Here is a 26909-nt window from a genome sequence, read left to right as displayed (position 1 = left end):
CCACCCTATCTTCTTCTTCCACCTCCAACTCCACCCCATCTTCTCCCATCTTCATCTCCATCTTCACCCCACCCCATCTTCTTCTACATGCACTATAAAACACATTAACAAGTGTTCACTAAAACAAATAGAAAAATCACAATCGTATGAATAATATAAAGGATGAGGAAGAATATCAGAATCAACGATAAAAATAATGAAATGTAAGTTTCAGATTTTATAATTTATGTGTAATCCATAATATAATTTGTCCAATCTGTAATATAATTTTGAATTATAAATTATATAATTCTAAATATTTATGGATTACATAATAGGACTATAATTAAAATTTTAAAATATATGGGGTGTAGAAGGAAGTATGGGGTGCAGGAAGATATTTTTCAAAATTAATTGAAAAATAAATTTATTTTTTACTATACAAAAAAAAAGTCTGTCATGTTCGATCGGTAGAATGCAAGGTTTTTAACCTTGTGGGCGTGTAGGATTTCTTACGTTTTCATGCTAAAGTTTGGCCCAATGGGCTTGATATTTACTCTAATGGCCCAACTACGTCCAATTAATAACTTTTTAGTACAACGATTGTTTTTTTTACGTTTATACATTACAAAAAACATAATTCAAAATACATTACAAAATTTCTGTATTGATTCGAAATTTATATATTTTTATTACGAGGCAATGTTTATGAATTAATTTAAATTATATTTGAAGTATTTGTTTTGAAAAATATAAAATTTATGATGCTCCCAAATACTTTATCCTGACAAAATTTTAAAACAACCCAGAAAGTTATTTTCGTGGGGAACATTTCTTCAAATTTTTTTTTTCTTTTTAGGTAGAATATTTGGTTAAATGATTCTTTTCCTCGATTTTTTTAATTTCGCTTAATTATTTTTTATTGATCTTAATTTTAATTTATTTTTTGATAAATAAGTTAATATAATTTTTTCCCTTATTAATTTCATAATAACCACGTTATTATAATTATATTTATGGTACCATTATTTTGTTATTATTATAATGATGTTATTGTTGTATTTATTATTTTTTTAAAAATAGATTAAATTAAAAAGTAATCAAAGTGAAAAGTAATTTGAATGAGAGGGTTGACTTAGAAGAGGTTAGATGTTATATTATAAGGATAGAGTCAAATAAAAAAAATCAAAATTGAATATTTAACTCCAATTTTGTTATTCTTGATTGATAATGAGGACATGTAACCATCGCTTAAAGAGACAATGAGACTTAGAGTTGAGAAGAATAAATGAGATTATACTATTAACGTTAACAATGAGCTAATGATAAAATACAATGTGGTCTCATTGAAAATATTTATCTGATATATTTTCATTTAATATATAGTAAATATTGGATATTCAATCACATTTTATTCTAAATACAAAACTTATTAACAAAATTAAACGTAGTACTTTCACGTAACATATATCTTATATATATATATATATATATATATATATATATATATATATATATATATATATATATTAAAAAGTTTAAATCTCATCAATGTTATCTAGATTTATCATTATTATTATGGTACTATATAATGGAAGGATAAAAAAATTTATCCTAAGTCATCATTTTATGGTTTCATGACAAAAATGGTGATTAATGCACTAGTGTGTTAGATTTATAAGAAGTCATGCAAGAGAATCAATTATTGATCAACTTTAAAATTTCACCATGAGCCAAATAAATATGCAAAAGGAAAATAAGATGGAAGACAAATGTTGAATCATGTTTGTTATCTAGGGTTTTACAAATGATTCTGATTAAAATCGTGAGCCTAAAGTCACACACACACAAATTAAGACTATTTGATATGAGAATATGTAATAAACAAGAATATATTATGCATACAAGTGTTAAATTTGATAAATGACTTTGAGCTGCAAAAATATAAAAAGAGTAAAAAATAATTAAGGAATATTTACACACATTTATGATATAACTAATAAGATAATTATTAGGTAATGAGTTTAGAGAGAAAATCTTGATAATAGGGTCAAGGAAGAATTTGGATTCTTTGCTGGATTCTTTAGTGTTGTTTTTTTACTGTATTTTCATAATACACCAATTACCATTAATTTTGACCTTTTAAAATATATTAAAAATATATTTTAAATGTCAACATAATGATTTTTTAATACTCAGCTGAGAACAATAAAAAAAAATAGTAGAAAATCTTGACTCATCAAGGAATATAAAACATTTGAAAAACACAAAAAAAAAAACTATTCATAGTTACTTTGACAAAAATGATACATGTCTTAAAAAAGACCAGCACAAATTACAAATTAATAAAAGAAGACTTCATTATTGGAGTTACTTTACTTTACACTAGAAAAGTTTTCAAAAGTCAAAAATTACATAACAAATACAATTAAAACAACAATATACATTTTTTTTTCGTCTTGTCCTTATTGCAATAAAAATAATCACAAACACAACAAAATGTTGTTGGAGGGTTAACGAAGAATGTTAAAATTATGGTCATTTGAAATGTGTAGAAAAGATATGCAAATCAAAACATTCACAAAAATTTGTAAAATTGTAAAAGACCAATTAGAAGAGAAACATCTTATTTCAAAATCATCTGTTACAACAAACAAATATAAAAAAATTGAATTAAAGTTAATGGTTGTATAAACTACACAATTCATGATTGGGAAATTATTAAAGAACTCAACAAATATTATACTTCTAAAGCAATAATTGGAAATGAATAACAAATTATTATGAAAGATGTATGAACAATTGCAATTAAATTTTATTCCGGTATTAAATTAATTTGTATGTTATTTTTTAGATCAATAAGATTTTTGAGATCACAAAAATCAAACAACTTAAAAGTATTTAAAATTTATATATAAAACAAAAATTTTATTTTAGATTCGATGAAAAAGAAATTGACTGACGAAGATAATATAGAAAAATAACAAAATGTGAAAAACAATAAAAGGAAGAAGGAGATGAAAACGATAATACTACAAAATTTAAATAGTATAATGACCCCACCAGTTATTGTTTCATTAAAGTAATAATTTTTAAATAAAACAAAAGCCCGTCTAGCTCAGTTGGTAGAGCGCAAGGCTCTTAACCTTGATGGTCGTGGGTTCGAGTCCCACGGTGGGCGTTTAATTTATTATGTTTTTAATTTTTTTTTGTTATGCAGATTTTTTTTTTACTTTCTGAAGCTAAAATCTGGCCCGGGTTTGGTTTTTACTCTAATGGCCCAATTACTCACTGTTTGACCCAACTAATAACTTTTTAGTATAACGAAAAATGAAAAAATAAAATAAAATAAAATTATAATAAAATTTTCAAGTAATGGAATGTATGCCAACTCCTTGATTTCACAACAAATAAATAATGGTTGTATTGGCTCATATTTTAAAAAACGAAAAAAAATTCCAAGCTTTATTTTCACTGTAATTAATTGTAGCACAGTGAAAAAAATGTCCTCAAAATAAGTTTGGAGAGAATCTGATTTTGAATGCATTCTCTCTTTATTCCAATTGCTTTTACACTCAATGAAATGAATGCCTAACGTTCAAATTATGGCTCAAATTCCATGTATGATATTTCTTTATTCAATATGATAACTTTTTCATAATGTGTAATTCATAAAAAATATATTTATATTACTTGATAAACATAGTTTTAATAGCAACACTTGATCCTTCTAGCAACATTCCAAAATACTACTAAAATAACAACATATCGTGATTATTGTTATTCATGAGGTGGATGATTGAAAATAACTCCTTCATTCTTAACCAAAATAATAAAAAAAAAGCAAAATTAACAAATACCCTCAATAAATGACACATATGAAACAAATTTCAAAGACTTTTTAATGTTCTTGATACCTTGCCTCAAACCTCTTTTTATTGTAGCACATAGAATTATTATAGTTAAGATATTCCCTTTTTAACATAAAAACTTGAAGAATCATTAAACCAATGAGAACTACTCACAATGATCTTAGCATCTAGCATTACTCATCTTAAAAAAAAATCCATTTTTCTTCTAAATGTCAAATTAAGCTAAATACTTAAATATTATTATTGAATAGGAAGACACAAGCCTCTACATTTGAAACCATTATAAACTATCACAATGTATTATGATAACAAAATTCCAAACAAACCATTAATTTTCGAAAATTTATAATGTAAATTATGTGGGTCCTAACTTACGAAAAAGAGTTAAATGTTAAACAAAAATTTATTCATGTATCCGAATGAAAAAAATAATAATTAAATATTAGACACCTATCAATTATTGTCCATAAATTTGAGAAACTAGAAAGGTATTTATTGTCAAGAATAAATAAATAAAACAACTCGAAGCGCGTTTATTATATTATTTATTTTATTCAGTAAAATGGGTTTAGGAGTGTAGCCGTTGCACTTGTCTAACGCTCCCTCTCTCTTTTTTTCTTTCTCTATAGCTGTTCTTCACTATTTCTCTCTCTACCCTCACACACCACCACTGAGTAAAACACTATCAACACAACACTCTTCTAATTGAGGCTTTTTCCAGTGACCCATTTGTTTATTCTCAATTTTTCAGTTGAATTTCAACTGCAATAGGTAGATTGCGATTTCCCCCACCAGAAACCCTAGCCATTTCTAGATGACCCACTTGTAAATTCGCAATTTTGTTGCTGAATTTCAGCTGTGTTTGATAGTTTCTTTGTATCTTCTCCGCCAATTTTGGGGAAAAAAATGTCAGAACACGATCTGTCCAAGAAAGTAGCCGATAGGTATCTCAAGCGTGAGGTTCTTGGTGAAGGTACATACGGTGTGGTGTACAAAGCCATAGATACGCAGGTAACTTTTTCGGATGTTTAACTTTGTTCTCTTCTTTAAAGTAAAGAAAAAAGAAGTAAAAGAACAGTTTTTGAACAAAATTACGAGGGTATTTTTAGGGAAAAATGTTTTTCTATGGATTGTGAGAATTGAGTCTGAAGAAAGTTTGGAACTTGGAAAAGTAGTTGAAATCTCTTGAAGGTTGGGTTGAGGAAATCTTTGGGTAAGAGGAAATAAGTCTTCATCCAGAACCTTAATGTGGAAAGGGACTGTATGCATTTTAAAGTTGTTTAAAAACTGATTTGGTAAGACTATGCGTTTTTGTGGTAACTTGCAATTGGGTATTCCAGTTTCCGTTTATTTTTCGTTTTTGTGTTGGTGGTGGCTGGCTACTATTTGATTTTATTGCAATGGATACTATTTGATTGTATTGTGGAATTATGGCTGCACACGTTTTCATGAACTGGCCTTTTATTTAATAATGACGATGATACTACAATGGTACGGTTATTATGATTGTTGTTATCTTGTGGTCCTTATAATTTATAAAGATGTATTAATTGCATGAACAGACAGGGCAGACTGTGGCAATTAAGAAGATCCGGCTTGGCAAGCAGAAAGAAGGGGTCAATTTTACGGCTCTCAGAGAAATTAAACTGCTTAAGGAGCTCAAAGATCCAAACATTATTGAGTTGATTGATGCCTTTCCACATAAAGGGAATTTACATCTTGTGTTTGCCTTCATGGAGACAGACCTTGAAGCTGTTATACGGGACCGGAATATTGTTCTTTCACCCGGTGACATAAAATCTTACCTTCAGATGACACTTAAAGGCCTTGCTGTTTGCCACAAGAAATGGGTGTTACATAGGTAGATTATGTTACTTATGTGGTCATTCTAAGTCATTACTTGCGTTTAGTTCTGAGCTGAGAGGTTTGTTATGTATTTTCAGGGATATGAAGCCAAATAACTTGTTGATAGGATCTAACGGACAACTGAAACTTGCAGATTTTGGTTTAGCTAGGGTATTTGGAAGCCCAGATCGTAGGTTCACTCATCAGGTTTGCTTCTTTATGCACAATATCTTGTGAATCCTTTAAGTATGCAAGATTAATCCTTACAACTAGAGGAAGGACTTTGGAATTGGACCGCTTTCTTTAATTAATATCAGCATTCTGAGTAAATTGTGAATTTAAATAAAACTCAAATCATCTGTTACTTATTCCACTTTCTTCAGATTCTTCTATGATTAAACTAGTAAACTTTCCTAAAATTTGGATGGTTGTTGGAATTTGCATGATTGGAAAATAATCCGCCATAGACATTTTATAATCAGGTTTGATGTTGTATTATGCTTTAGTTCAAATTTGTATGAAAACACACAATTTAAGTCAAGCTGCGATAAACAACTATTTCATTTCCTGAAGAGTGGAGTACAATTTGTTGAATCAGTAACAGCTTACTTATCAGCCTCTTCGTAACAAAAGTGTTTCTTTTGAATATCATGTCTTTATTGCGTCCTCTAGATGTTAGCTTCTGTGTACCGTTGAACTTATTATGTTTCATTCTTATGTTTGTACCTTGAACTTCTCTTAATTGGTATGCACTTTTGACATTTAATACATGAATAGGTATTTGCAAGGTGGTATAGAGCACCTGAACTATTATTTGGTACCAAGCAGTATGGTCCAGGGGTAGATGTTTGGGCTGCAGCCTGTATTTTTGCTGAGCTTCTTCTTCGTCGACCCTTCCTGCAGGTAAACCAATATCGTCATGGTGATTATTATGAACTAGTAGGCACTGGATTTCTGTTCAGTTTTTGTAGGTTAAAAATTACTCAATAGACCCCTAATGTATTTGGGAACTTTTAATTATGTCTAAACTATAAAGAAAATTCTGGAATACATGGATTTTTTCTAAGCGTTTGACCATTTGCATGAGAAACTATTAAACCTTTTTTTTGTGTGTGTATGATATTAACTATATGACTTCATCTTTTAGTTCAAATTGCACTCTGAATAAAAAACCTTTAGAAACTGTTTTACTGCTCAGAAGCTGTTGGGTATGGTGCTTATCTACATTATTGACCACTAACTTTTGCTTCCATGTTATTCCTGTTCTGATAAATTTTTATGTCACTGTTTTACTTTTTAATTTCAAAGTGTGTATTGTTTTTGTGTACTTAGCTATCCTTCTTCTGGTGATTTCATGAGTTTGTGTTTGTGATTTGGTAGGGTTCAAGTGATATTGATCAATTAGGAAAAATTTTCGCAGCATTTGGAACTCCATCTTCTTCTCAGTGGCCCGATATGATCTACCTACCTGATTATGTTGAATATCAACATGTTCTTTCTCCACCTTTGCGTTCTTTGTTTCCAATGGCAAGTGACGATGCTCTGGATTTGTTGTCAAAGATGTTTACCTATGATCCAAAAGCCAGAATTTCAGTGCAGCAGGCATTAGAGCACAGGTATGTACCATAATCATTCTCTTAAGCAAAATAGTTTCTTTCCTTTCTCGTTCCCCGATTTTAATCTCTCCCCTTCCATTTTAGGTACTTCTCTTCTGCACCTCTGCCCACAGATCCTGTTAAACTTCCAAGACCTGCCCCTAAGAAGGAATCTAAGGCTTCGGATGCCATTTCAAACGAAGGTCCTACTGTCTTGTCACCTCCTAGAAAGTCTAGGAGAGTAATGCCAGGGCGTGATGGGTCTGAAGGCAATTCTTTGCAAGGAGATAAGTTTGATGACAGTGTTAGTGTCAGACAGGCAGCTGGTGATAATACTGGCAAAAATGAGCCAGTTCCAATGTCCCTAGATTTTTCTCTTTTTGGATTGAAACCTCCAAATAGACCTACAATTACCAGGTAAACCATGTTGACCCTCCTATCATTTCAAAATGGCCTAATAGTTTGTAATCAAGGCTCTCTCTCTCTCTCTCTCTATATATATATATATATATATGTATATTATATATACATATATATATATATATATATATATATTATATATACTATGTTAAATAGTATAAAATTGAATCTCTAGGTAGAGTGTGGAGTTAATAAATTGTGCTAAATTTAAATGATAGAGAGATCTATGTGAAAGCAACAATGCTATCAGTTGTTAGATGTGGATTCTTTGCTGTTTTTTTTTTTGTGCTGTTATTCTGCTATGCCTTCAAAATACATTGATGAACATTGTTTTGATGTTTTAAAATATATTAAAAAGAATTTTAATATATCAATATCAGTGTATTTTAAATGTTCAGCAGATGATAACACCAAAAAATCCAGTAAAGAATCTACACTCCAGTTGTTACACCTTATTTCTGTGCTAAACTGCTTATGTGGCAACTTACACCTGACTTTTGCAACCATGCTGATTCTCAACCTTCTGCATGACTAGGATGTTGGAGACCCAAATTGCTGTTAGTGTGAGTGAGGTGTTAAATATTTTTATTCTATGCGAGTCTCATGAGAAGCTTAACAGGGGAAGGGAAGGGTAGAATGAAATCTCATTTTTTCTATCAGAGTTGAATAATGAAAGTGTGTGCCAAATTTTTGTCTTTCAATTTGTAGTGCTATATAATTGATTAATTTTATCTCTTGTTCTGCAGTGCTGACAGATCACATTTAAAAAGAAAGTTAGATCTAGAATTTTAGCAACCTGGATGAAATATTCTAATGGTGGTTGCATCAGTACATTGAGAAAAAACACTGCGTATCAGCTTCGGTTGTATGTCATTCCTTCCTTCTCTCTCTGTCTGCATGAAGCTACTATGATTATGTTGATTTTAAAAGGAAGAAGAACGTAGCAGTGAGAGCGGATTAACAAGCATCTCACTTATATAGTAGTTTCAAGAGAGTTGAAAGTAACTATCATAGATTAAAAAAATAAGTAACCGTACTCTTTGGGTCCCTTTGCTCTGAATTTTTTGTTCTCAGCATTCAACAGAACTTGTATCTCTTCATGGATGCTTGATGCTTGGTTGAGGGCTTTTTCTTGAGCCCTTGCCTCACGCTTCACAAAGTAATGGTGGGGAAAACTGGATGTTAACATTGATTTGTTATTCAACATAAAGAGAAATTATTGTTTACACTCAAAGTGTATAATATGTATTTTCTTGGGGGGTTTTGCACTGATCAATTTTTTTCTTTGTAGACATCGTGGTTGATTTTGGCTGAATGCATGCTCTTCTGGAGTGCTGTGTTTGTGCAGAACCTTGGTTTAATTTTTGTTTAACAAGCTAATGATTTGAACTTTCATTTCAGTGTGTGCTAATTTACTACTGTCTTATATAGTTTTCATTCTTAAAGCATTGTTGATGTTTCTTATACCAGTTTTAGATGGAGATGCTGTCATGCATGTTTGTGTGCAAATTAATTTTGTAAAGAAAAATGTATTGTTTTTCGATAGTTGTTTCAGAAAGTAAGGAAAGAACAACAATTGTTTCCTTAAACACGTGTCGTTTAACTTGTGCTGTAACATTAAATTCATCAACCCAGGCCTTGGAAACTGAAAAATATATATGTTGCATTGACATTCTTCATACGAAAATAAATAAAAAAACCCCTTTAATGTTACCTTTAATTGGTAACGTTAGAAAATTTATTGACTTTCTCTCAATATTTAAGAACTGTTTACGTGATTTTATTATTATAAATAATTGACTACGTATGTTCTTATCATGTACTAATGTTGTTATCTATAACCACTTAAGTGTGGAAGGTTGTGAGGACTTGATGATAAGGAGAGAAGACCAATCTATGAGATGAAAGAGTCTCCAAATTAATTACTGTATCAAGTAATTATTCTGTTCAATATAGGACTTTTAATAGAAATGGTACGGATAATAACTAGAATTTGTCAAAATAATAACTTAGTCTGGTTCGGTTTGACCTATTACAGGTTGATCATTCAATGAGTTAATTTAATCCGGTTCATTTATTAGCGAGTAAAAAAATTTGAATCCAACTTGGTCCACTACGGGTTAGTGGGTTAAACGAGTTGGCTTACAGACTCAATTAAAAAAAATATAATTTTTTAATTTTTTTTCAGTTAAAATTAAATTATAATTAAAATCTAAATAAACTTCAATATAATCTAAATACAAACTAAAATCACAAAAATACTAAATTATTTATGTGTTGGTTAAATAACAATATAACCTGACCTAAATGCAAAGTTCAATTTAACAAAAAATACTTGTGTAATCCTTTATTTGCAGGTTGGTGAGTCAGATTCTAAGTGAGTCGAATAAAAAATCAAACCGAATTGAAATTTATAGAAAAATTTCAATCCAATCTGCTCCGAATCTGTGTTGGGTCGGATTGGTTTGCGGATTTCAATCTATTTTGACAGTTCTAATAATAACACCTCGATGGAGAAAATGTTTTTATAGGATAAAAAGTGGTTTATAATATTTTTATAAAGAAAAAAAATATAATCTTCATAAAATATATAACATTGTAACAGCAAATTACAACACCTAAATTTCTAGAAATTATAATTGTAAGGTATTATATAATTATTTGTTCTCACTGCACATTCCATTTTTCACAAAAAAAATTCACTATAGAGAAACTATTTTAACTATTGCGTTACTACTGATAAAATGAAATAAAAAATAAATTTAGAAAAAAATAGTTGAATATGTTAATTTTTGGCTAAGTCACAGTGTAAGTAATTTGGGAAGTTTGAGTATTATTTTTCATGGGATTTGCATGTGTTTAATTAACTGTATTTTTATTAATTCAGAATAAGAATATAAATACTGTCTAATTCAAATTTCGTAATATTGCTGATTTTAAATACAAAACGTATAAAATTATTAAATAAAGTTATGTTACTGTTCAGAGCAATAATTTATTAAGGTCGAATTTCATCTACTTAACGCAATGCAGTACTCTTCTACACTATATATTTATAACATAACCAAAACATTTATATCACAAACTCACAAGTCAAAGACAAGTTTTAGCACAAAAATTTATACCAGGAAAAAATTATTTGGAATGACCAAGTGATTACAATGTATGTATAGAATCAAATCTTTAAGATGTTTAATCATTGATTAAGTTCTAAAACATTTTTCAATATTTAAATACCACAAATAATTTTAAAATATGTTGTTTATAAAAAAACAACAAAATTTAAAAATGTATTGTCTATAAATAATAAATGACATTTAAAAATGTGTGACATATTATAATATTACGAAATTGATGTCTATAAATAATAAACAACGTTAAAAAATGTGTGTATATTCTAATACTATAAGACAATGATTTTTTAAATTGTGTGACCTTGGTAAAAAAATTATATCAATATCCTAAGTTTCAGAGTCATGTTTTTCACGTCTACAAAATTGTTGTCTAAAATTTAGGCCACACTTTTTTAATAAGAACACATTTTGTATCGGTTGCCTAAAGTGAAAAATAGTGTAATAAATCTCATTATTGAATCAATTTATTCAATACCTTGAAAACTTGTTTGAATTGAATCTACAATGACAAAAATTGCAACAATTGACATCATGTAATCACATATGTGAGTACTATGCACATTGGTAAAATAATGCCACAAAAGTTTCCATAACGACATAAGGACAAAAAATTGCATAAATCCCCACCAAAAAGACCATAACACATAATGACTTTAATAGCTAAATATGCAACTTTTGGTCTACTAGTCCCTAATTTATTTCAGATCCTTGTATTGTTTGAGAGGTAACATGAATAGTCATATGTGTTTGCATAATTAATATAATATAAACAATCCCAACAAAACCTTAGGTTAACCTTACTTGTTGCAGCACTGATCCAAAGGGTATCATCCAAAATAGACAATGATACTATGATTCACATTTTTTTCATTTTAATGTTACTTTCTTCTCAGCAAATGAATATAATTTTTACTCACTTTCTTTTTTCTTCAAACATTTTATTTTATTTTATTTTCTTGCAACAAAATATATATTAAAAGAAATTGAATCATAGCTTCTCAAAAAACTCATGGTTATTGTTTTGGCAGTCTGTGCTGCAAAGGTAATTGTGGTTGTGCTATGAGTACATTGATGCTAAGTTTGAGATTCATATAATTAAGCAACATTAATTTTTCAAGGTAAGTGCTCTACTTAGAACAAGGTTTGTTGAACTATGAAGAAGTATGAACATTTTGGTCTTCAATTTGGACTCCATTGCCTCCTACTCTTGCTGCTGCCTTTTTTGCCTGAACAATTATCAAACTCCTATTAGTTAAGGAACAACTGCCAAAGAATCAAATTAAGAAAACTAATTAGTTTAATTAGTTACCTTAAATTTATCTTAAATTACATATTTTTTTTCTTAAAGTTTTCCTAATATCAATAAGATGCATAATTGACCAGTAATATTTGCTTCAATATATGACATTGCAACACACTTGCTTCATAGTAAGACATCACAACTTTTAGAGATAGAGCACATTCTAAGAGATAGCAATATCTATCTAAAGGTGTAAAAATTTTCATCTTTTAGGAGTATGTATAAGAATTTTCTCCTTGGTCTTGTCTCATTACTTAACTCTATCTTTCGTAAGATTTTCCCGATGAGCAATCATTCAAGTTTTTTCAGCATCAAATTTCTATCTCTCAGTAGTCTGTTGGAAGTTCCATATCGACTAGAGATAAAACAATTTCATGATATATAAGTGGGGTACGAACTTCACCTTACCTTGAAAGCCGATTTTGTATAGTTGAATTAGGCTTAAACTCGAATTCTTAACATAGTATCCATAATTGATAACAATACTGAGTTGAAGATACGACAACTTACTTCTTTCTCCCAATTGGCGCGTAACGTGACCAGAAGAAAACACACCACTTGCACAGTTAGTGCTAATACAATCCCTAAATATAGCCCCTGTACTCACAAAGAATCAACACATTAATATTTGTTAGTTTTAATATTTACTTTAAGATCTTTTCTCAAGAGTTTAATGATCAATTTTACCTGTCCTTTCATGTGGAATACAAAAGCTGAGACAACCGAAAAAGGAAGACCTAAAATATAATAAGATCCTAGATTGATAAATGCACCAAGTTTCTGCCAACCACATCCTCTAGCAACACCTGTTCACAATTAGTGAAAAAGTTCACGTTCTATAATTTGATTCTGTAAAAGTATAGATCGCTTTAAATGAGATTGAGTTAATAATATGATGGTAATAAGTAAGAGAAATGATGGCATTGGATGAGATTACTTTGTTTTCCTTGAACCAGTTTAATCCAATTCCTGAATATTCAATGAATACTGGAAGCGAAAAATGGAATTTTTGAATTGAATGAACTTATTGAATACCTTGAAATGCTGTTTGAATTGAATCTACAAAGGCAGCACTTGCAACAATTGGCATCATGGAAATCACATATGTGAGCACTTCATGCACATTGGTAAAAACACGCCCCCAAACTTTCCATAACGACATTAGCACTGAAAATTCCACAAGCCCCACCAAAAGGGCCAAGAACATGGTGACTTTAACTGCTAAATATGCAGCTTTTGGTTTACCAGCCCCTAATTCATTTGAGATCCTTGTACTGTTTAAAAGGTAACATGTGACCGCATCATTACATAGATTGTAATAACATACACATTTTTTAACATGTATTGAAAACTAATGAATATAATAATATAAATAGTGCAGTTTTGTAAGAAAGACTAACCTTCCAGCAACACTAACTCCAAATGGTATCATCCAAAATATACCAGTTGTGTTAAGACTGGGGTGAAAAAAGAAATATAGTTGATCATTAAGAAGGGAATAAAGTGGGGTTTCAAAAATATAATAACATATTGTTGTACAGTATCTAGAACATAGAGTAGCTTAGCACTTCAGATATCAACAGAAAAACTAACCATATAGAAAGAACTGAAGTTTCCAATTTCGCATTAGCAAGAGCACCCGACAAGATCACAATTATTTCAAACGTCCATGATTCTAAGCTGCAACATAATGATACAATATAACATAATTAAGCTGCAACATAATGATACAATGCAAGTTGATATATTCTATAAAAGAAAGTTGTGGTTCAGAAAACAAGATCATACCACACCATGACAGCTGAAGGAAGAGCAAGTCTGAGAAATTTTGGGATGTTATGCAGTGATTCCTTAGAGAAGCCAGTCCAAGTTTGTTTGCATGAAGGGGATAATCGAATGTAAAGTGCAAAGATTATGGTGTTAAACCAATTTGAAATGCAAATAGCAATGGCAGATCCTTTAATACCGTAATCAAGTTTTTGAATGAAAAGCCAACAGAGAAGCAAGTGCAACAAGCTAGTTAAGCCAGTGGCTAGGACCATAGGAAAGACTATGTTTTGGGTTTGTAGGAACTTAGTAATGCAGCGAAGAAGAGCATTGGCAGAAAGACTTGGGATCAAATATCTGGCATAAAGTTGAGCTAGTGCTGCAACTTCTTTGTTTTGATGAAGAAGGATTAGAATAGGCTCTAAGAATACCCAGATAATGGACATTGGAATACTGACAAGGATGAGAACCACCATGGCTCCTTGGGTGTGCACACCAACCATTTGATATTGCTTTGCTCCATATGCTTGGCCACAAAATGTGTCCAATGCACTTGACAGACCCATCTAAACAAAGTCAATCATCAACATTAGGAAAAAAGATTAACATTATATATGAGATGAAGAAAAAGTACATGATAATAATGATAAGGACATTGATTTTTGATACCATTCTTTTTTTATTACCATCTGACATTATCTTTCACTATTATTTACTTTCTCTTCTAAAATTATAGAAATTAACTTGTTAAGACTATTTTACCTTTATATAAGTTGTTAAATAGTATCAAATAACATTTTTCCTTATAATAGATGATATAAAATATGTGTTATTCTATTTGACAGTAGAGGAATTACTCATTATATTAAATCAAATTGAAATGTAACAAATTTAAATTAATAATGTAAAGAATTTAAGTGTGAAATTGGAAGTTTATGAGGAAAAAAAATATTAATATGAACAATATATAAAAGAAATCTATAAGTTTTAGGTTAAAAATATGAATATGAGTTGATGAATATCTATAGCAATTTAAGTTACATAAAAGTTCTTTTCCTATTTACAAACTCAGTCCAGCCATGTATGTAAGTAGAGGTCATATCAAATTCATAAAATTTGTCAAGATTCATACAAAACATCCCAATTTTAAATTTTAGAAAGACTAACATCAAACTATTGCTGGTATATTTTTTGTATAATGATATTTTGACTGACTTTTTTTGACCAATTTTTTATTCACCACTTTAATCATCCTTACTTCAATCATCCTTAGATCATCACATCATACCATTACAAAAAGAAAATAAAAATAGATAATTAAGAAATAATTGAAATGATGGATTAAAAGTTGGTTAAAATATCATTATTTCTATTTTATTTACACTCCTGTGTGTATTTGAACTTATATACTTATTAGTTTTTAATATCATAAAATTAAAGTATTATATTCTTTGTAAGATTAATTGAAATTTAATTTGATTTCGTTTGAGATGTCAAACCCTAAATTAAAACAATCTATGTACATTAACCAAGTTTATTGTTCTTCTTTTTTTAATAAAGAAATCAACCCGGAGACAACCTTAATAATTATGCACATCAAAATAGGGAAACGGTGTTGGACTAGTTAACGAGAACAACCTAGAAAACATACATTCTTATTGGAAATAGACATTCTTATTAGCAACAAGACATTAATAACATGTTTGAGTTTTCAACAAACACCAACCTAAAAATTACAGGAGTTAATAATAATAATAATAATAATTACAGTTTTACTCGATTTCTGTAATTCAAATTATTCTCTTTATTTGTTTAGCGGTGAATTGTTTTGAAAGATTTATACTAAAATTTTAAAATTACAATTGCTTTTTTACTATTTACAGCAAGTAGAAATAAAAATAACAAAATTAAAAAAATATAAGAATTTATTAAAATTAAAAAAATTATTTATCTTTATATTTATTTACTTAGTTAAAAAGAAAGTAAAATGAAAGGAAAATTATACTGTAACTTCCCTCTTTGATTCTTAACCTTTATTTCCTAATCGGATTTAATATAGACCATTAATATTATCAAAGAAAAAGATAATAATTCCTTAATCAATAAATTATCCTAAATCATGTCAGAGAACAAAAGTTGGAAGTGAGAAAATGAAAATCATATCATTATTATCTAAAATAGGAAAAGTGACCTCTCCGAATAAAATCAAACTCACATTCATGAAGTGACCCAGATTCTTAGCAACTTGTGTAAATCTATAATTGCAAAAAGAAGTGGTGTTTGAGGACACATATAATTGATAATAGGATGAGCATAGATTCTTTAATGGACTTTTTAATATATTTTAAAATTTTAAAACGAGTAACCATCATCGATGATGTATCTTGAAAACACAACAAAAATAAAAACATGAAAACTCAACAGAGACAGAATACACTGCAAACTAAAATGGTGGCTGAGAAAGAAGAGTTCCATATATGACATATGCATGTGTAAATCTGATATCAGAGTAGATTCTGCAACAAGTTGGTAAAGTATAACAGAGAAAAAATGGTGGAAACTTACCATAACATTGTAACCAGTAGCATTTACAATTGAAGTAGAGAGAGACACAGAAGCCAGAAACAACTCATTCAAATGACCTACAAACATAAGAGAGATTAGTTGTAAACTGAACTGAAACACACACACAAATATCATAGGACCTGCCAGCCATAGCTGCTTCTTTGATTCTTCTGTTATCTCCTTTTTCCATAACCCCATTCTCTCTTTCTCCACTCTCTCACACAACAATAATACTACTTTCCCCAACACAACATTATTTATGTACTGAGAGAGAAACACGGAATTCTCGTATCCTCAGAAATTAATAAATATTTGCTTTTATTAAATTGTGATGTCAATACATTAATTAATAACATTAATGTTCTGTTTACTTTCAGGACTCTGTACAACTTCGTGAGTACAAATACTTAATAAGTCATCTGAAATTTCAGATTTTACAATAATCTTTTGTTGAATCGTGATAGCGTTTTTGGTCTTAAAGGGGAGTATCATCCGTTAAATCTAAACTTCTGTAAAAGATAAAAAGGAGTAACAATTTTTTATGGATATTGATAATTTAATCTATTTTTTTAATTATTTATTTTGATTTTGTTTAATAATGTAATACGATGATTTAAAAATGATTAAAATATGAGTTAAAGTAATGAAAAGACGAGTCAAAGCATTATTGTTTAATTAAAAATATATTTTTTTTTGAAGAATACCTCATACATTAATTGCTGTATGTTTTTATTCGAAAGCCTTAAATTTAGAAATCGGCATCTTCAGAAACTTTTTGAGAGCAGAGAAAAAAGGGCTATTATTGGTTGACAAAGTTTTTTAACAAAGTTTTTGACAAACTTACTTATTTAGGTAAAAAAATATTATTTTATTATTTTATTTTAATTAAAAAATAAAAATTTAAGTTTGTTAATTCCATTTTTAGAAACTTTGTTAACTTTGTCAAAAAAAAATTTGTCAATAGGTAATTTTCCGAGAAAAAAAACAGCTTTTTGGTTATTTGCATGGAATCGTGGCTTCATGGAAAAGCGGGTTCGTGGCTCTACTTTTTTCGAAAATGCTGCGGTGGCACAGGTGAGTTGGAAAATGAATAAAAAAAAACACATCCATTTAATAACTCAATTAAATAGTATAAGGGTTAAATATATTTTTTGTCTTAATTTTTAGTAAATTTTGAAATTAGTCCATTTTAAATTATTAAATCAATTTAGTTCTTCATTTTTTAAAATATATGGATTTAGTCATTTTAATCAAATTTTGTTAGATTTATTTAATGTTTGTACGTATTTTAGAATTATATTTGAGTTGTTTATACTGTTAGAGGTTGTAACGTCCCATTTAATTAATAAACGTAATTAAAGAAACGTCACACACAAATAGTACAACAACGCAGTTTTGGGGTCCTTAACCTAACCCCTACAAAACTAGGCACACCATGATGCCAAAAGCAAAAAGGTTGAAAAGTCTAACAAATACAAGTAGAGTTATAAAGCTTATCGCAATACCTGGGACAAAGCCCTAAAGAAAGCCCAAAGAAACTAAGATCCAGCCATGCAGATTATGCAGCGGAACCATCATCTCCCTGTTGCCCGCAGGTGTTTCTCGCATCTGCTCACATCAACAAGTTGATGATCATCGCAAGAGAGAGTATCACACAACAGAACACACAACAATGAAAGTATGGTAAGCTAGAGCACAAAAGACTTCATCCATACAATCAGACATATTCTCACAATCTCATATACACATCTCAATCAAGCATGTTATGACTCCTCAGACAATACACTAAGACATGACTCGACTCATCCGGATACGTATAACTTGGTCGGATTCAGCGGATGCTTACAGTTGTGGTGGATACCTCTGCTCACCCCCGAGCTATGTGTTACAAGTGTTACAATGAATCAATTCCCTCACACACAAGGTTAGCCTTGAATGAATTTCAGGCCTCCTGCTACTCTCACCACAGGAGTCAGTCTGCTCTAGATGAGGCTAACCGACTTCTTAGAGTGTCAGGATGCAACCTTACCTTTAATCCTTACCCAGTTATACAGATGGGGCACCACCATGGACACCCACTAACAGGGGCCATGGAATTACGTCCTGACCACTGAAGCACGACCCTGAAAAGTCTCACCTAGAGAATCCAAAGAATTATGCACTGACACGGATCACATCATAATCAACAACAAAGGAATACTCATCATGCATATAACCTCAGGTCAACCTTTATAAATCACACTCATTCATATACCACGATGGAATCAATACCATCTCACTCTTCCTGGAGCACGAATACAAATTTGTATCATCACACCACAACCATGTCCCTTTTGTACCAACCATCTCGTTTAAGTTCCATACCCATCTCATACCAAAATCATGCATACAGTTTAATAACCACAAATTTCCATGCGTTTCACAAGTCTCATACTTTAATTAGGGTAGAACCATACCACAAACAGTTCACAGCCACCAAACAGGGAAAAACAGTGCGACCTGCAGCGGGTCTCGCTCAAGCCAGAGGCCTTCGCTCAGGCGAGGGGAGTGCCCTCGCTCAAGCAGCAGGCTCTCGCTTAGGCGAGACTGCGTCAATAGGCCTGGGAGTTTCGCGAAGGCTCGCTTAGACGAGGTCATCTCGTCTGAGCGAGATGGTCTTTCGCTCAAAACACAATTCACTCGCCTAGGTGAGTATTCGAGAAAAAACTCATGGGCAAGGACCTGTGAATCTCGCTTAGGCGAGATGAGCTCACCTGGGCGAAAATAACAGGTTCCTCCCACTGTTTGACATCTGCAAATCTAGAAACAGTACACTCCCATACCAATCATTCAAACACGATTCCATATACATTCAATATTGTCTTATGCACACAACAGATGAAACAAACCACACACTTTATCATACACAAATGAATAGTCTAGCTTCCCGTACCTGGGAAATGTTAGCTAGAGCTCCGATACTCGAACGGTGGAAAACAATAGTTCGAGGAGTAACTTTGAGAGCTGAAAACCAGTGGGACAAGGTTAGAACGAGTCTCCTAGGACAAGCCCTAGCGGAAAGCACATAGAAGAAACGAAATGGACAGAGCTCGAGTTGGGAGGGACTTACGCGGAGTGGAAGAACGAGATTGAGCTCGCTTAGCTATGGTGATTCCAAACCCTAACAGAGGTGACGGCTGCAGCTCAAGGGAGCACAAGGTTTCTATTTACGAAAAAGAGCACAAGGTTAGGGTTGGGGCAAATTAGGTCTGATCCTCCCCCTTTGGGCCAGCCCTTAGACCCACAAGATTGGGACAACCCTTAAAATAAAGGAGCAGGGCCTTACAGAGGTGCTCTACAAAATATCTCAACAATTATTAGTGTAAAATATAATTACTACATCCTTCCGTCAATGTTTCACTTACTTCTCGAAAATTATTTATGACGAAATTGTGTTTATAGAATATTAGAAATTTTTCATTTATGATTAAATATTTAAAACTATTTTAAACAAGTTATATTAGATGTAATGTAATTATATTAAATGTTTAAAAAAGATTTCAAAGAGTCAACTAATTATAATGCTATTATTAAATTTTCAAACTATTTTCAACAAAATATAATGTTATTATTAAATGTTTTAAACTATTTTAATCAATTTCAAAAAATTATTAATGTTACTATTAAATATTTAAACAAGTTATATTACACGTTATAATGATATTATTAAATGTTGTAAAGTATGTTAAACAAGTTATATTATATTATTAAATATTTTGAAGTATTTTAAACAAGTTTTATTTAACGTTTTAAACTTTTTTAAAATCATATTATAACTATTATTGATACATAATTACCAAAATTAATGACTAATTTTATTATGTATATATGAATATTTTTTTTTGTAGTGATACACGTAAAATAACTTAATTTTCAAAAATTTAATATAGTATTTACGAATAAATTTATCGAAATAATTTTGGTAAAGATGTATATAAATAATAATAATAATAATAATATAAATATATAATAATGAAAGTACTCTTAGTTCAAAGGTACTCATATTTATTACCGCATGCAAGTTCAATTTTGAAGATTTTTATTTTATTTTTCACTTAATCAAATAAAAGAAAGTATAGCATTATTTATATCTTCCCTCTTTTTTATTTTATCACTCCTCGCATTGAAATAGACAGAGGTGTGAAAGAGAAATGGCTAAATGACAAAAGTCCATTATAAAATTAAGGCTATTTTTAATTTATGAAAATATAGTGAAATTTTTACTAACTTTATCAAACAGAGAGATTTATATGATTGGACATGGTAACCTTGAAAAGGGAAACAAAAGCATTGTCCAAAATATGTGGCATATTGAAGAGAATTGGAAAAAACCAAAACATCTGTGACCACCTCACACTTGTTGGCCAAAAAATACAAGATGTGATCATATATGTCTACATGTGCATGGAAAAAATAAATGGGGACGAAAATATACTAATAAAATTGTTGTTATGTACAATGTAATTTTAATAAGTTTAAGAAAATTAAAATTAACCAACAGACTTATATTGTATGTTTCAATATTAAATATTGGAGTGCAGTGTATCATGTTTTCTTATCAATAATCAATAATTAATATGAATGAAAGAAAAAAAATATTTGATATCATGTCTATGTATATCAGTAAATTTCTTTTAGATAATAAATTATTACTAAAACATATCTTAACTCAAGAATTATATATATGGAAGTGAAATAATCTATCTTTTAAAATGACTCATAAATTTTAAAACCCAATTGATCATTCTATCAGGGGTGTGTTTTTTTTAAGAAAAGAGTGTGAAGATGAATTTGTGTGAAGTTGAAAGCATAAATATGTGTTTTTTTGAATGAATTTATATGGTAAAATGAATTAATTTTGTGAAAGTTAGTGAGTAATTTAAGTTATATGATATGTGTTATCAAGAAAAGTTTGAAAACAAATTAGTGAAAGGAAGAAAAAATGCCAAACAAGGTTGGGAAAGGAAGAAAAAAACTTATGTCATGTGTATACAGATAAAATTTCTTTATCAGCGAGTTTTGTTTATCTTGAAAAACCATGCTTTCTTGACAATCCAACCACGTTATAACCCTTAAAAGACCTTAGTGATCCATGCTATAATTGTGTGTACATAGCTTTCTCCTCCTTTTGTTTTTCTTTTCCTCTGTGTTGGTTTGTAGTGTATTCTGGAAATGTTGGAGGGACCCGATGGTGAATGGATGATAATCGGGAATGGGAGAGGCGAAGGAAATGGTGTTGGTTGATAGTGTATAATGGATATGTTGGTGTGTGAGCCTGGAATTTGTGAATGTGATTGAGATTTAGTGGATGGTGGAAAAAACGAAGAAGGAAAGATTGGTGTTGGTTCGGTCAATTGTATCGATGGAGAGAAAAATGATGATTGAGGTTGTTGGTAGTTGCGTGTGTGTTGATGGGTTTGTTTACTGTGACTGTTGGTTGGAAGAATGAAAAATTTGAATTTAGATGTGACGTGATACGTGTTCATCACACCAAAAAGTGTATCATAATGAAAAAAAAAGCTATAGGTGTTGAAGCATATTGAATGTGTGTTAGAAGACAAGAGAGTAAAGTGTGTTACCTGAATAATGTAAGTGAGAGAGTGAATGAGTGATGTGTGTGAGAGTGTGTGGGTCCACGGATGTGAGAGAGAGAAAAGAAAAGAAAGAAAAAAGTAAAAAAAGATGATATTGATGTGAGGAGTGATGTCGGGTCGTGAGATTGGAGAGATTTTGGAATGGTGCGAATAAAAGAAAGAGGAGATGTGGATAGAAAAAGAGAGAGTCTAAAATGGGTTAAAATAATGTATTATGCTTTCTTTTTTATTATTAATTTAACTAGTTAATTTTCTTTCAAATTTTTAAATTTTTTTATAAACTTCATTTCACCTTTTTTTTTACTTTTTGCATTATTATTTTTTTAATTTTGAAAGTATATTTTATTTCTCCAGATAAAATTGGATGTTGACAAATATCTTGCAAGTAAAATAAATTTTATTTTATAATTATAAGTCATAATCCACTTAAAATATCATATTCTATCCTATTGTAATTTTGAACTCAAATTTCATTAATATTATATTTTTTTATTAAATCTTACATCATTTTTTTGTTTATAAAATTTCTTACTCATTATCATTAATAAAATAAAAAATACTATATTTTAAATATAATTATTATATAAAATACTAGCGTAAACACAGGCGCGATAGCGCCTGTGTGTATGAATTTTTTGAATTATATTAATAATTAATGATATTATAATGTTATTAAGTTAATGAACAAAATAAAAGTATATTTATAAAAATTAAAGTGAAATGCATGGAGAAAATATGAGAAAAATAATTGTTGATGAATAGTAGGAGAAAAAAGAAGAAGGAGATAAGTAAATAGTTTTATAAAAACTTGTAAAAGTAACCGTTAATTTTTAAAAATTTCATAAATAATTAAATTGTAAAAGGTAAAGTTGAAATTATGAAACGTGGACACAAAAAAGAGAATTCCCTTTATATATAGTTATAAATTAGATAATAAATTATTATATTGCAATATCTTGATTATGTTAGATAATAAATTATTCTATCGTAATATTATAAAGATATAATAAAATATAATAATAAAGAGTTATATCATAATAAATTAATTAATATCATTTTATAATATTTTAGGAATATAACAAAATTTGATAATAAAATATATAACAAAGATAAAAAATTATTAATAAATATTTTATCAATATTTTGCATGTAAAATAAATTTTATTTTATAACCACAAGTCGTAATCCACTTGAAATATATTTATTATTTAATTCCATCTTACATTTGAACTCTTCAAATCAATGTGCTATTGACAATCTAATAAAACTAAATATTGATTAGTCTGTGAGCATAGTAGGATCTCTGTAGTTGAGGAAGAGAGAATGGGGTTATCCAAAGAGGAGATAACAGAAGAAACAAAGAAACAGCTATGGCTGTCATGGCCTATGATATTTGTGTCTGTATTTCAGTTCAGTTTACAACTAATATCTCTTATGTTTGTAGGCCATTTGAGTGAATTGCCTCTTGCTGCTGTATCTCTCTCTACTTCAATTGTCAATGCTACTGGTTTCATGCTCATAGTAAGTTAAGTTCATAAATTTGTAGTGCTATCTAATTGATTAATTTTATCTCTTGTTCTGCAGTGCTGACAGATCACATTTAAAAAGAAAGTTAGATCTAGAATTTTAGCAACCTGGATGAAATATTCTAATGATGGTTGCATCAGTACATTGAGAAAAAACAGTGCGTATCAGCTTCGGTTGTATGTCATTCCTTCCTTCTCTCTCTGTCTGCATGAAGCTACTATGATTATGTTGATTTTAAAAGGAAGAAGAACTTGTATCTCTTCATGGATGCTTGATGCTTGGTTGAGGGCTTTTTCTTGTGCCCTTACCTGACGCTTCACAAAGTAATGGTGGGGAAAACTGGATGTTAACATTGATTTGTCATTCAACATAAAGAGAAATTATTGTTTACACTCAAAGTGTATATTATGTATTTCTTGGGGGATTTTGCACTGATCAATTTCTTTTGTAGACATCGTGGTTGATTTTGGCTGAATGCATGCTCTTCTGGAGTGCTGTGTTTGTGCAGAACCTTGGTTTAATTTTTGTTTAACAAGCTAATGATTTGAACTTTCATTTCAGTGTGTGCTAATTTACTACTGTCTTATATAGTTTTCATTCTTAAAGCATTGTTGATGTTTCTTATACCAGTTTTAGATGGAGATGCTGTCATGCATGTTTATGAAATTAATTTTGTAAAAAAAAAGTATTGTTTTTCGATAGTTGTTTCAGAAAGTAAGAAAAGAATGTAACGATCTAACGCTTACCACTAAATTAAAAATTATAGCTATTAGTCAGGACGTAATTCTTTTTACATAAGAGTGTGATACAACTCAAAAGTTATAGCTATTAGTCAGGACGCAATTCTTTTTACTTAAGAGTGTAATATAAATTCATGCGCTTTAATTTATTCAATTGCGATCTGGCTCACCTGATCTCCGTCACAGGATAATTGTACAACCTGCAATAATTTTCCTCTTAATAATTGTCCATTAGAAAACTGAAAAATAATATATGTTGCATTGACATTCTTCATACGAAAATAAATAAAAAAAAGCTTTAATTGGTAACGTTAGAAAATTTATTGACTTTTTCTCAATATTTAAGGAACTGCTTACGTGATTTTATTATTCTTGTAAATAATTAACTACACATGTTCTTATCATGTACTAATGTTGTTATTCTGTAACCACTTAAGTGTGGAAGGTTGTGAGGACTTAATGACAAGGAGAGAAGACCAATCTATGAGATGAAAGAGTCTCAAAATTAATTACTGTATCAAGTAATTATTTAAGACTTTTAATAAATATGATATGGATAATAACAACCAGCTGATGCAGAAAATGTTTTTTGTAAGGGAAGAAGTGATTTATAATATTTTATAAAGAAAAGAAAAACTATAATCTTCATAAAAATATATAACATTGTAACAACAAAATTACAACACCTAAATTTCTAAAAGTTATAATTGTAAAGTATTATATAATTTTTCGTTCTCACTGCACATTCCATTTTTCACAAAAGAAAATCATTACAGAGAAACTTCTTCTAACTATTGCGTCAACAACAAAAATATTCAATTAGAATTCAATTTCATTTTTATGTAATTAAGAAAATACAAAAAGAAATCCATTCTTTTTATTGTGCATCGGATTGATTTCTATTTTTTTTTTCATTTATTCCCAAAAACTATTTATAAAAAATGAGAGAGAATAGCTTCAACCTTGTCAACCGAAATTGAAAAAATAAAATCTGGATAAATGCCAATACTTATTACGGGTATAAGGATAGAAATTGAAATAAATAATTCTGATAAAATGAAATAAAAATTAAATTTAGAAAAAAATAGTTGAATATGTTTTAGTTTTTGGCTAAGTCACAGTGTAAGTAATTTGGGAAGTTTGAGTATTATTTTTCATGGGATTTGCATGTGTTTAATTAACTGTATTTTTACTAATTCAGAATAAGAATGTAAATACTGTGTAATTCAAATTTCGTAATATTGCTGATTTTAAATACAAAACGTATGAAGTTATTAAATAAAGTTATGTTACTCTTATCAGAGCAAAAATTTATTAAGGTCGAATTTCATCGACTTATCGCAAGGCAGTACTCTACACTATATATTTATAACATAACTAAAACATTTATATCACAAACTCACAAGTCAAAGACAAGTTTTAGCACAAAATTTATATCAGGAAAAAATTGTTTGGAATGACCAAGTTATTATAATGTATGTCTTGAATCAAATCTCTAAGTTGTTTAATCATTGATTAAGTTTTAAAACATTTTTCAATATTTAGATACCACAAAAATAATTTTAAAATATGTTGTCTATAAAAAAACAAGCAAAATTTAAAAATGTGTTGTCTGAATCAATAAATAACATTTAAAAATGTGTGACATATTATAATATTACAAAATTGTTAATGTGTGTATATTCTAATATTATAAGACAATGGTTTTTTAAATTGTGTGTGACCTTGGTAAAAAAATTATATCAATATCCTAAGTTTACAGTCATATTCTTCACGTCTACAAAATTATTGTCTAAAGTTTAAGACACGCTTTTTTAATTTCAGATCACATTTTTTAGCGGTTGACTAACGTGAAAAATGGTGTAATAAATCTCATTATTAAATGAATTTATTCAATACCTTGAAATCTTATTTGAATTGAATCTACAATGGCATAACTTAACTTGCAACAATTGGCATCATGTAATCACATATGTGAACACTTTATGCACATTAGTAAAATAATGCCACAAAAGTTTCCATAACGACATAAGGACCGAAAATTCCACAAGCCCCACTAAAAAGTCCATAAACATGATGACTTTAATTGCTAAATATGCAACTTTTGGTCTAATAGTCTCTAATTCATTTGAGATCCTTGTATTGTTTGAGAGGTAACATCTCATATGTGTTTGCATAATGAATATTATATAAACAATCCCAACAAAAACTTAGATTAACCTTGCTTGCTGCAACATTGATCATTCGAAATAGATAATGATAGTATGACTTTCATTTTTTAATTTTCATCCTTAATTTTTTATGTGATTTAGTGTGGATCATTGATTAATATACTATTATCTTTTTTTTTAAATCAATAATTCACACTAGGTAAAAAAAAAGATGAGAATAAAAAAATAAAAATCATCCAAAATAGACAAACTGTATTAAAGTTGCGGTGAGAGAACTGCAATTGGTCATTTATAATAATGCAGAAAAAAGTTAAATAAAAAAGTGAAATATCTATATAATGTCATGGCATAAAGTGGAAAG

The 26909-nt window shown here is 29.5% G+C and overlaps 2 protein-coding genes, 1 long non-coding RNA gene and 1 other non-coding gene across 5 annotated transcripts; 2 read left to right on the top strand and 2 right to left on the bottom strand.

The window, feature by feature from the left end:
* Window positions 1-3086: 3086 nt before the first annotated feature.
* On the top strand, window positions 3087-3160 carry TRNAK-CUU. Its single transcript has one exon. It is a non-coding gene; the product is annotated as a tRNA-Lys (tRNA).
* Window positions 3161-4423: 1263 nt separating this feature from the next.
* Window positions 4424-9300, top strand: LOC114182411 (cyclin-dependent kinase D-3-like). 2 transcript variants are annotated; one of them, XR_003604082.1, is made up of 8 exons: window positions 4424-4862; window positions 5414-5712; window positions 5795-5903; window positions 6474-6599; window positions 7077-7312; window positions 7397-7708; window positions 8458-8576; window positions 9003-9111. XR_003604082.1 is itself a non-coding variant. In XM_028069282.1 (7 exons), the coding sequence occupies exons 1-7, from the start codon at window positions 4758-4760 to the stop codon at window positions 8501-8503; spliced, it is 1233 nt and encodes a 410-aa protein (XP_027925083.1). In that variant the 5' UTR covers window positions 4424-4757; the 3' UTR covers window positions 8504-9300. The 2 variants fall into 2 exon arrangements, 1 of the variants encoding a protein (XP_027925083.1); XM_028069282.1 differs by having other exon boundaries at window positions 8458-9300.
* Window positions 9301-11840: 2540 nt separating this feature from the next.
* Window positions 11841-16814, bottom strand: LOC114181563 (protein DETOXIFICATION 16-like). Its single transcript, XM_028068042.1, has 8 exons — window positions 16478-16814; window positions 13934-14478; window positions 13739-13825; window positions 13546-13602; window positions 13181-13419; window positions 12833-12951; window positions 12656-12742; window positions 11841-12071 (listed from the first exon to the last, which is right to left on the bottom strand). The coding sequence occupies exons 1-8, from the start codon at window positions 16673-16675 to the stop codon at window positions 11997-11999; spliced, it is 1407 nt and encodes a 468-aa protein (XP_027923843.1). The 5' UTR covers window positions 16676-16814; the 3' UTR covers window positions 11841-11996.
* A 1104-nt stretch (window positions 16815-17918) lies between these two features.
* Window positions 17919-19688, bottom strand: LOC114181136. The gene is made up of 3 exons (XR_003603754.1): window positions 19587-19688; window positions 19410-19480; window positions 17919-18085 (listed from the first exon to the last, which is right to left on the bottom strand). It is a non-coding gene; the product is annotated as an uncharacterized LOC114181136 (long non-coding RNA).
* Window positions 19689-26909: the final 7221 nt, after the last annotated feature.

The sequence above is a fragment of the Vigna unguiculata genome, chromosome 4, assembly GCF_004118075.2.
Source record: "Vigna unguiculata cultivar IT97K-499-35 chromosome 4, ASM411807v1, whole genome shotgun sequence".
Taxonomy (NCBI): Eukaryota; Viridiplantae; Streptophyta; class Magnoliopsida; order Fabales; family Fabaceae; genus Vigna; species Vigna unguiculata.
This window is presented reverse-complemented; position numbering and strand designations above follow the sequence as displayed.

Bases quoted from the DNA above. Each gene is read 5' to 3' on its own strand.
- LOC114182411 (XM_028069282.1), top strand. From the start codon at position 4,758: ATGTCAGAACACGATCTGTCCAAGAAAGTAGCCGATAGGTATCTCAAG. The intron at 6,600-7,076 runs GTAAACCAATAT...GTGATTTGGTAG, and splicing joins TTCGTCGACCCTTCCTGCAG to GGTTCAAGTGATATTGATCA. The intron at 7,313-7,396 runs GTATGTACCATA...CTTCCATTTTAG, and splicing joins CAGCAGGCATTAGAGCACAG to GTACTTCTCTTCTGCACCTC.
- LOC114181563 (XM_028068042.1), bottom strand. From the start codon at position 16,675: ATGGGGTTATGGAAAAAGGAGATAACAGAAGAATCAAAGAAGCAGCTA. The intron at 14,479-16,477 runs GTAAGTTTCCAC...GACTTTGTTTAG, and splicing joins CTACTGGTTACAATGTTATG to ATGGGTCTGTCAAGTGCATT. The intron at 13,826-13,933 runs GTATGATCTTGT...ATTATGTTGCAG, and splicing joins CCTTCAGCTGTCATGGTGTG to CTTAGAATCATGGACGTTTG.